At 49.8% G+C, this 10,000-nt stretch overlaps 1 protein-coding gene across 5 annotated transcripts in view; it reads left to right on the forward strand.

Moving 5' to 3' along the window:
• The window catches only part of LOC121306891 (aryl hydrocarbon receptor nuclear translocator-like), an 18,677-nt gene that overhangs the window by 1,256 nt on the left and 7,421 nt on the right, over nucleotides 1–10,000 (forward strand). For 3 of the 5 annotated variants that reach the window (XM_041238876.1, XM_041238877.1, XM_041238879.1), the window contains exons 2-12: nucleotides 81–189; nucleotides 457–507; nucleotides 755–802; nucleotides 4,531–4,741; nucleotides 5,046–5,262; nucleotides 6,202–6,304; nucleotides 6,481–6,546; nucleotides 7,974–8,059; nucleotides 8,811–8,887; nucleotides 9,350–9,484; nucleotides 9,832–9,906. In XM_041238876.1, the coding sequence (XP_041094810.1) occupies nucleotides 81–189; nucleotides 457–507; nucleotides 755–802; nucleotides 4,531–4,741; nucleotides 5,046–5,262; nucleotides 6,202–6,304; nucleotides 6,481–6,546; nucleotides 7,974–8,059; nucleotides 8,811–8,887; nucleotides 9,350–9,484; nucleotides 9,832–9,906 (1,178 nt within the window). The remainder of the gene's footprint in view (nucleotides 1–80; nucleotides 190–456; nucleotides 508–754; nucleotides 803–4,530; nucleotides 4,742–5,045; nucleotides 5,263–6,201; nucleotides 6,305–6,480; nucleotides 6,547–7,973; nucleotides 8,060–8,810; nucleotides 8,888–9,349; nucleotides 9,485–9,831; nucleotides 9,907–10,000) is intronic. The other 2 variants (XM_041238878.1, XM_041238880.1) reach the window with 1 other exon arrangement.

Genomic DNA, 10,000 nt, shown 5'->3' on the forward strand with positions numbered 1-10,000 from the left:
GAGGGAACAATGCTCCTGTCAGTGTGATCAAGTCTGCCTGTATCAGAACCCCCTCTTCTCTCTCTTTCGTGTCTCATCAGACATGGCCTCGGACGTCCCGTCGCTGGGTGTTGCCCCCGGTAACCAGGGTGCGGAGAGCCAGCCCGGGGGGGCTGTCGTCGCTCAGAGGGGTCCCAAGAGACGGGCACCGTGAGTACAGGGGGGGGAGCGTTTCAACGTCGCGCAGACCGTTTTTGAAACCCTGTTTTCTTCTTGTTGTTGTTGCTGGGACGGGAATACGACTCCCGTTTGTGTAGGAGTTTGATCCGTTCCTGGTTTTGTTCCGAATTCAGTCCCGCGTCCGCGTTGCCAGTACACGCTGGGGCTAATCAAACCCGGAGTGAAACCTGGACAGGGTGAATCCAGCGCTGTGCAGCGGGAGTCTGATTTCCACCTGCTTGTTTGTTTGCTTCCCAGCCTGGACTTCGACGACGATGACGAGGAAGGAGACGGAAGCAAGTTATTCCGGTGTGTTGAAAATGGATCCGTGTGGAGGCTTTCAGAGAGGAGTCTTTAGCACAGAAAACAGCTCGGTCTGGGAATAACCCGTTCAAGAGGCACATTTCACAGCTTATCGATAATGAGCTGGTAACGCAGGGCCTGCTCCTACAGTGTGACGAGCTTCCGTGCAGTCTCCGTGCAGGGGTTGTGATTGATTATTCATTGATTATTGATTGGTTGGTGATTGATTATTGATTGTCTGCTCTTGCTGCAGGTGTGATGATGACCAGGGTGGCAGCAATGACAAGGAAAGGTTTGCCAGGTAGGGGGCAATTTTAGAATAGCTCTTACAAGCGTGTCCCAATAGTGACAACACAGCACAGAGCAACAGCACAGAGAGGTCTGGTACAGCACAGGGAAGCATTGTAAAGCACAGAGAGGTCTGGTAAAGCACAGGGAAGCATTGTAAAGCACAGAGAGGTCTGGTAAAGCACAGGGAAGCATTGTAAAGCACAGAGAGGTCTGGTAAAGCATAGGGAAGCATTGTAAAGCACAGAGAGGTCTGGTAAAGCACAGGGAAGCATTGTAAAGCACAGAGAGGTCTGGTAAAGCATAGGGAAGCATTGTAAAGCACAGAGAGGTCTGGTAAAGCATAGGGAAGCATTGTAAAGCACAGAGAGGTCTGGTAAAGCATAGGGAAGCATTGTAAAGCACAGAGAGGTCTGGTAAAGCACAGGGAAGCATTGTAAAGCACAGAGAGGTCTGGTAAAGCATAGGGAAGTATTGTAAAGCATAGAGAGGTCTGGTAAAGCACAGGGAAGCATTGTAAAGCATAGAGAGCTCTGGTAAAGCACAGGGAAGCATTGTAAAGCACAGAGAGGTCTGGTAAAGCATAGGGAAGCATTGTAAAGCACAGAGAGGTCTGGTAAAGCACAGGGAAGCATTGTAAAGCACAGAGAGGTCTGGTAAAGCACAGGGAAGCATTGTAAAGCACAGAGAGGGCTGGTAACTTATTTGCACGCCTGTGTATCGCATGTTACCAGTATGATGGATGATTAGATCACATGATCATTTTAAAGATGGACTAGTTTGTTAAAAAAAACTAACTAAATAAATAATTAGAGAGTTTTATTCCAGGAATGAAGGTAAGACTCCTGTTGCATTGCAGCTTAATCTGTTACTGCCCTGTGCATGCTGTGTGTGTGCGTGTCTCAGTGAGTCAGTGCGTGCGTGGCAGTGTAACGCTCTCCTCTCCTCGTGTCTCAGTGAGTCAGTGCGTGCGTGGCAGTGTAACGCTCTCCTCTCCTCGTGTCTCAGTGAGTCAGTGTGTGTGTTTGTGGCAGTGTAACGCTCTCCTCTCCTCGTGTCTCAGTGAGTCAGTGTGTGTGTTTGTGGCAGTGTAACGCTCTCCTCTCCTCGTGTCTCAGTGAGTCAGTGTGTGTGTGTGTGGCAGTGTAACGCTCTCCTCTCCTCGTGTCTCAGTGAGTCAGTGCGTGCGTGGCAGTGTAACGCTCTCCTCTCCTCGTGTCTCAGTGAGTCAGAGCGTGTGTGTGTGTGGCAGTGTAACGCTCTCCTCTCCTCGTGTCTCAGTGAGTCAGTGCGTGCGTGGCAGTGTAACGCTCTCCTCTCCTCGTGTCTCAGTGAGTCAGTGTGTGCGTGGCAGTGTAACGCTCTCCTCTCCTCGTGTCTCAGTGAGTCAGTGCGTGCGTGGCAGTGTAACGCTCTCCTCTCCTCGTGTCTCAGTGAGTCAGTGTGTGTGTGTGTGGCAGTGTAACGCTCTCCTCTCCTCGTGTCTCAGTGAGTCAGTGCGTGTGTGGCAGTGTAACGCTCTCCTCTCCTCGTGTCTCAGTGAGTCAGTGCGTGCGTGGCAGTGTAACGCTCTCCTCTCCTCGTGTCTCAGTGAGTCAGTGCGTGTGTGGCAGTGTAACGCTCTCCTCTCCTCGTGTCTCAGTGAGTCAGTGCGTGCGTGGCAGTGTAACGCTCTCCTCTCCTCGTGTCTCAGTGAGTCAGTGCGTGTGTGTGGCAGTGTAACGCTCTCCTCTCCTCGTGTCTCAGTGAGTCAGTGCGTGCGTGGCAGTGTAACGCTCTCCTCTCCTCGTGTCTCAGTGAGTCAGTGCGTGCGTGGCAGTGTAACGCTCTCCTCTCCTCGTGTCTCAGTGAGTCAGTGCGTGCGTGGCAGTGTAACGCTCTCCTCTCCTCGTGTCTCAGTGAGTCAGTGCGTGTGTGGCAGTGTAACGCTCTCCTCTCCTCGTGTCTCAGTGAGTCAGTGCGTGTGTGTGGCAGTGTAACGCTCTCCTCTCCTCGTGTCTCAGTGAGTCAGTGCGTGCGTGGCAGTGTAACGCTCTCCTCTCCTCGTGTCTCAGTGAGTCAGTGCGTGCGTGGCAGTGTAACGCTCTCCTCTCCTCGTGTCTCAGTGAGTCAGTGTGTGTGTGGCAGTGTAACGCTCTCCTCTCCTCGTGTCTCAGTGAGTCAGTGCGTGTTTGTGGCAGTGTAACGCTCTCCTCTCCTCGTGTCTCAGTGAGTCAGTGTGTGTTTGTGGCAGTGTAACGCTCTCCTCTCCTCGTGTCTCAGTGAGTCAGTGCGTGCGTGGCAGTGTAACGCTCTCCTCTCCTCGTGTCTCAGTGAGTCAGTGTGTGTGTTTGTGGCAGTGTAACGCTCTCCTCTCCTCGTGTCTCAGTGAGTCAGTGTGTGTGTGTGTGGCAGTGTAACGCTCTCCTCTCCTCGTGTCTCAGTGAGTCAGTGCGTGCGTGGCAGTGTAACGCTCTCCTCTCCTCGTGTCTCAGTGAGTCAGTGTGTGTTTGTGGCAGTGTAACGCTCTCCTCTCCTCGTGTCTCAGTGAGTCAGTGTGTGTTTGTGGCAGTGTAACGCTCTCCTCTCCTCGTGTCTCAGTGAGTCGCTCTCCTCTCCTCGTGTCTCAGTGAGTCAGTGCGTTGTGGCAGTGTAACGCTCTCCTCTCCTCGTGTCTCAGTGAGTCAGTGCGTGCGTGGCAGTGTAACGCTCTCCTCTCCTCGTGTCTCAGTGAGTCAGTGCGTGCGTGGCAGTGTAACGCTCTCCTCTCCTCGTGTCTCAGTGAGTCAGTGCGCTGTCCTCCCCTGTGTCTCAGTGTAACGCTCTCCTCCTCTCCTCGTGTCTCAGTGAGTCAGTGCGTGTGTGGCAGTGTAACGCTCTCCTCTCCTCGTGTCTCAGTGAGTCAGTGCGTGCGTGGCAGTGTAACGCTCTCCTCTCCTCGTGTCTCAGTGAGTCAGTGCGTGCGTGGCAGTGTAACGCTCTCCTCTCCTCGTGTCTCAGTGAGTCAGTGCGTGCGTGGCAGTGTAACGCTCTCCTCTCCTCGTGTCTCAGTGAGTCAGTGCGTGCGTGGCAGTGTAACGCTCTCCTCTCCTCGTGTCTCAGTGAGTCAGTGCGTGCGTGGCAGTGTAACGCTCTCCTCTCCTCGTGTCTCAGTGAGTCAGTGCGTGTGTGGCAGTGTAACGCTCTCCTCTCCTCGTGTCTCAGTGAGTCAGTGCGTGCGTGGCAGTGTAACGCTCTCCTCTCCTCGTGTCTCAGTGAGTCAGTGTGTGTGTGGCAGTGTAACGCTCTCCTCTCCTCGTGTCTCAGTGAGTCAGTGTGTGTGTTTGTGGCAGTGTAACGCTCTCCTCTCCTCGTGTCTCAGTGAGTCAGTGCGTGTGTGGCAGTGTAACGCTCTCCTCTCCTCGTGTCTCAGTGAGTCAGTGCGTGTGTGGCAGTGTAACGCTCTCCTCTCCTCGTGTCTCAGTGAGTCAGTGTGTGTGTGGCAGTGTAACGCTCTCCTCTCCCGTGTCTCGTGAGTCAGTGCGTGCGTGGCACGCTCTCCTCTCCTCGTGTGAGTCAGTGTGTGTGTTTGTGGCAGTGTAACGCTCTCCTCTCCTCGTGTCTCAGTGAGTCAGTGCGTGCGTGGCAGTGTAACGCTCTCCTCTCCTCGTGTCTCAGTCAGTGTGTGTGTTTGTGGCAGTGTAACGCTCTCCTCTCCTCGTGTCTCAGTGAGTCAGTGCGTGCGTGGCAGTGTAACGCTCTCCTCTCCTCGTGTCTCTGCAGAGAGAACCACAGTGAGATCGAGCGGCGTCGGCGTAACAAGATGACCGCGTACATCACGGAGCTGTCCGACATGGTGCCCACGTGCAACGCCCTGGCGCGCAAACCGGACAAGCTGACCATCCTGCGCATGGCCGTGTCGCACATGAAGACCCTGCGCGGCACTGGCAACACGACCACCGATGGCAGCTACAAACCATCCTTCCTGACTGACGACCCCCCCCCCCCCCCCCCCCACCACCCGACCCCCCCCCCCCCCCCCCCCCCCCCCCCCCCCCCCCCCCCCCCCCCACACACCCACACCCCCTCCCCCCCCCCACCCCACCACACACACACACACTCTCGCTCTGTGTGTCTGTAATGCCCTGTGTGTCTCTCCTCCCCTCTCTCTCTCTCTCTCTCTCTCCTCTCCCTGTCTCTCTCTCTCTCTCTCTCTCTCTCTCTCTCTCTCTCTCTCTCTCTCTCTCTCTCTCTCTCTCTCTCTCTCTCCCTCACTCCGTCTCTCTCCTCTCCTCTCACAGGAGCTGAAGCACCTGATCCTGGAGGCTGCGGACGGCTTCCTGTTTGTGGTGTCGTGTGAGACGGGCCGGTTGGTGTACGTGTCGGACTCTGTCACGCCGGTTCTGAACCAGCAGCAGTCGGACTGGTTCGGCAGCTCCCTGTACGAGCAGGTCCACCCCGAGGACGTGGACAAGCTGAGAGAGCAGCTGTCCACGAGCGAGAGCACCATGACAGGTACACAGCCACGCCTTGTTTATTAATGAGCTTCACCAGACCTCTCTGTGCTTTACAATGCTTCCCTATGCTTTACCAGACCTCTCTGTGCTTTACAATGCTTCCCTATGCTTTACCAGACCTCTCTGTGCTTTACAATGCTTCCCTATGCTTTACCAGACCTCTCTGTGCTTTACAATGCTTCCCTGTGCTTTACCAGACCTCTCTGTGCTTTACAATGCTTCCCTATGCTTTACCAGACCTCTCTGTGCTTTACAATGCTGCCCTATGCTTTACCAGACCTCTCTGTGCTTTACAATGCTTCCCTATGCTTTACCAGACCTCTCTGTGCTTTACAATGCTTCCCTGTGCTTTACCAGACCTCTCTGTGCTTTACAATGCTTCCCTGTGCTTTACCAGACCTCTCTGTGCTTTACAATGCTGCCCTATGCTTTACCAGACCTCTCTGTGCTTTACAAATGCTTTACCAGACCTCTCCTATGCTTCCCTACCAGACCTCTCTGTGCTTTACAATGCTTCCCTATGCTTTACCAGACCTCTCTGTGCTTTACAATGCTTCCCTACCTGCTTTACCACCACCTCTCTGTGCTTTACAATGCTTCCCTGTGCTTTACCAGACCTCTCTGTGCTTTACAATGCTTCCCTGTGCTTTACCAGACCTCTCTGTGCTTTACAATGCTTCCCTATGCTTTACCAGACCTCTCTGTGCTTTACAATGCTCTCCAAATGGTCTTGTAGAGACACGAATGTTACGACGGTATACGAAAATGGTCTGAGAGACACGGAACATTGTTACGAAACGTGATACGGGGAATGGTGCTTTCCCACGCTGTTACACTTTGCTGTGCTTTTGCTGTGGAGAGCTTTCCCGAGGGTCTGGTTAGTTGCCCCTGTTTTTGAATGCAGCTCCTATAACTCTCAATGCTGTTTCCTGCGCAGGGAGAGTCCTGGACCTCAAGACTGGCACAGTGAAGAAGGAGGGACAGCAATCCTCCCAGAGGATGACTTTGGGGTCCCGACGCTCCTTCATCTGCAGGATGAGGTGAGAGGGGCAGGGGGGCAGGATGAGTCCAGGAATGGGAATCGGACTCCCGTTTCTCAGCGGTTTGCTCCAGTCCTGTCTTGACTAGGAGTCTGATAATAAGACTCCCCGCTCTTGCTGCCTGTGCTGGACACGCTGGGCTCATCGAGCTGGTGTTTTCCTGTGTTTCTCTGCAGGTGTGGAAACTGCCCAGTGGATCCCGTGTCTCTGAACAGACTGAACTTCCTGCGAAACAGACACAGGTGAGAAGGGGCTTAATGCAGTGTCTGTCTGTCTGTCCGTCCATCCATATAGATAGACTATAGATATAGACAGACAGATAGATAAGTAGACAGACAGACATATAGATAAGTAGGTAGATATAGATGACATATATCTACATCAAACATACATATCTAGATATCTATAGGTAGGTATAGCCAGGTATGTAGACATCTAGATATAGACAGATAGATGATGACATCTATCATGAGTCTAGACTATATCTGTGTGTCTATCTATCTATCTATCTGTCTATCTGTCTATCTATTTATATTGTCTATATTTATCAATCTATTTTCTATATCTGTTTATCTATCAATCTATATTGTCTATATTTATCAATCTATATTATCTATATTTGTCTATCTATCTATAGTGTCTGTATCAGTCTATATTATCTATATCTGTCTATTTATCTATCTATATTGTCTATATCAGTCTATATTATCCTATGTCTATTTATCTATCTATATTGTCTATATCAGTCTATATTATCTATGTCTATTTATCTATCTATATTGTCTATATCAGTCTATATTATCTATGTCTATTTATCTATCTGTATTGTCTATATCAGTCTATATTATCTATGTCTATTTATCTATCTATATTGTCTATATCAGTCTATATTATCTATGTCTATTTATCTATCTGTATTGTCTATATCAGTCTATATTATCTATGTCTATTTATCTATCTGTATTGTCTATATCAGTCTATATTATCTATGTCTATTTATCTATCTGTATTGTCTATATCAGTCTATATTATCTATGTCTATTTATCTATCTGTATTGTCTATATCAGTCTATATTATCTATGTCTATTTATCTATCTGTATTGTCTATATCAGTCTATATTATCTATGTCTATTTATCTATCTGTATTGTCTATATCAGTCTATATTATCTATGTCTGTTTATTTATCTATCTGTATTGTCTATATCAGTCTATATTACCTATGTCTATTTATCTATCTGTATTGTCTATATCAGTCTATATTACCTATGTCTATTTATCTATCTGTATTGTCTATATCAGTCTATATTATCTATGTCTATTTATCTATCTGTATTGTCTATATCAGTCTATATTATCTATGTCTGTCTGACAGGGTTGAATAGGGAGTATAACTGCAGGGTACAGAAGCGAAAGGTTTTATTTGTTGGGGGACATGGAAGTATCAATGTGTTTCAGGAACAGTAAACGCAGTGCAGTGAGCTGTAAATCTTCAACTGTTTACAATTTATTTATTTCTTTATTCTACACCACTATTTGTCTCTAAACATCATGAAATAAAGAATTCTTTAAAAAAAAAAATCTCTTGTACATCCCACCTCCCTCTGAGCGCTCTCTGGTTTCCCCGTGGCTCTGAGCTCTCTCTCTCTCTTGTTTGCTTGTCCTGTAGGAGTGGTCTGGGTCCGGTTCAGGACGGGGAGGCCCAGTATGTGGTGGTGCACTGCACTGGATACATCAAGTCTTGGCCCCCTGCTGGCACGTAACGCAATTACTCATTTCTAATTGCTTTAAAACCTGTGTGTGTGTGTGTGTGTGTGTGTATTGTCATGTCTGGTTGACAAGATTCCCTTCATTGGAAATGAAGGGCTGGGAATCAGACTCCTGCTGCACAGCAGCGTGATCCAGTCCTGCTTTCACTAGGAGTTTAATAATGAGACTCCCGCTGCACAGCAGTGTGATCCAGTCCTGCTTTCACTAGGAGTTTAATAATCAGACTCCCGCTGCACAGCAGTGTGATCCAGTCCTGCTTTCACTAGGAGTTTAATAATGAGACTCCCGCTGCACAGCAGTGTGATCCAGTCCTGCTTTCACTAGGAGTTTAATAATGAGACTCCCGCTGCACAGCAGTGTGATCCAGTCCTGCTTTCACTACTCCCGCTGCACGGAGTTTAATAATGAGACTCCCGCTGCACAGCAGTGTGATCCAGTCCTGCTTTCACTAGGAGTTTAATAATCAGACACACCTGAGCTTGTTCCCTAGACACACTGGGGCTGATCAAGCTGCTAGTGAAACCTGGACTGGATCACACTGCTGTGCAATAGGAGTCTGATTCCCAGCCCTGATGTGATCTCAAGCACCAAATTACATAAATACAGCTTGTGTCCTGATTTCTCTGAGATTATGTTTGCTACTGAATGAGTTAATAACTGTCTGTCTGTCTGTCTCTGTGTTTGTCTGTCTGTCTGTCTCTGTGTTTGTTTGTTTGTTTGCTTGTTTGTTTTTCAGGAATTTCGCTGCTGGAGGAGGAGGCGGACGCTGTGCAGGGCAGTAAGTTTTGTCTGGTGGCCATCGGCAGACTGCAGGTGAGTCCCAGATTATTATTATTATTATTATTATTATTATTATTATTATTATTATCATACACCAAATACCCGCGCTCCTGAACTGCAGTGTGGTCACTGCTGTAATTCCAGTTGTGCAGGAGTGACTGTCAGGGTTCAGCCGCGTCCCCCCTACAGCTGTGTTGTCTTTGCAATTCATTGTGTGTCTTAGTTGTACTGTGTCTCAGTTGTGCTGTGTCTCAGTTGTACTGTGTATTAGTTATACTCTGTCTCAGTTGTACTGTGTATTAGTTATACTCTGTCTCAGTTGTACTGTGTATTAGTTATACTCTGTCTCAGTTGTACTGTGTATTAGTTATACTCTGTCTCAGTTGTACTGTGTATTAGTTATACTCTGTCTCAGTTGCTCTGGTTTTGGGCTCGGAGTCATTTTGATGTTCTTGCCAGTAATGTGTGTTTTGTTTTGTTTTGTTTGTTGCCCAGACGACCAGCTGCTCAAACAGCACTGACATGAGTAACATCTCCATCCCCATCGAGTTCATCTCCCGGCACAGCAGCAAAGGGGTCTTCACCTTCGTGGACCATCGCTGCGTGGCCACTGTGGGCTACCAGCCACAGGTAAGCAAGCACGAAGCAGCGTGGCCCGCAGAGCAGCGCTCCGGCGAATCACTGGGGGGGGCAGCGTACCCAGGATCACTTGGGGGGAGGGGGCAGCGTACCCAGGATCCCCCCCCCTAGTGCCCCCACACCCCGTCGCATGGCACTGGGTGGGGCAGCACCCCCCGTCACTGGGGGGGGGGGTACAGCACCCCCCAGGTCCCGGATCCTGTGGGTGGACAGAGGAGACCCTGTCCTCTGTGTGACCCCTTGGTTGTCCTGTGTACCGCACCAGTGTCCTTGTCTTGTCCCTGAGGTGGTTGTCTGTGTAAAGTACCAGCTTGTCTTGTCTTGTCCTCCCTTGACAGGAGCTCCTGGGGAAGGAGGTGTTTGAGTTCGCTCACCCCGAGGACCAGGGGCTGCTGAGGGACAGTTTCCAGCAGGTAATGGTGGGTTTGCTGGTGCGAGTCTCGTCTTGTGGATTGAACCCGGAGCGATTCGCTCAGTGCAGCGGTCAGGCAGGTTAACACAGAGAAT

Source organism: Polyodon spathula, chromosome 51, assembly GCF_017654505.1.
Source record: "Polyodon spathula isolate WHYD16114869_AA chromosome 51, ASM1765450v1, whole genome shotgun sequence".
Taxonomy (NCBI): domain Eukaryota; kingdom Metazoa; phylum Chordata; class Actinopteri; order Acipenseriformes; family Polyodontidae; genus Polyodon; species Polyodon spathula.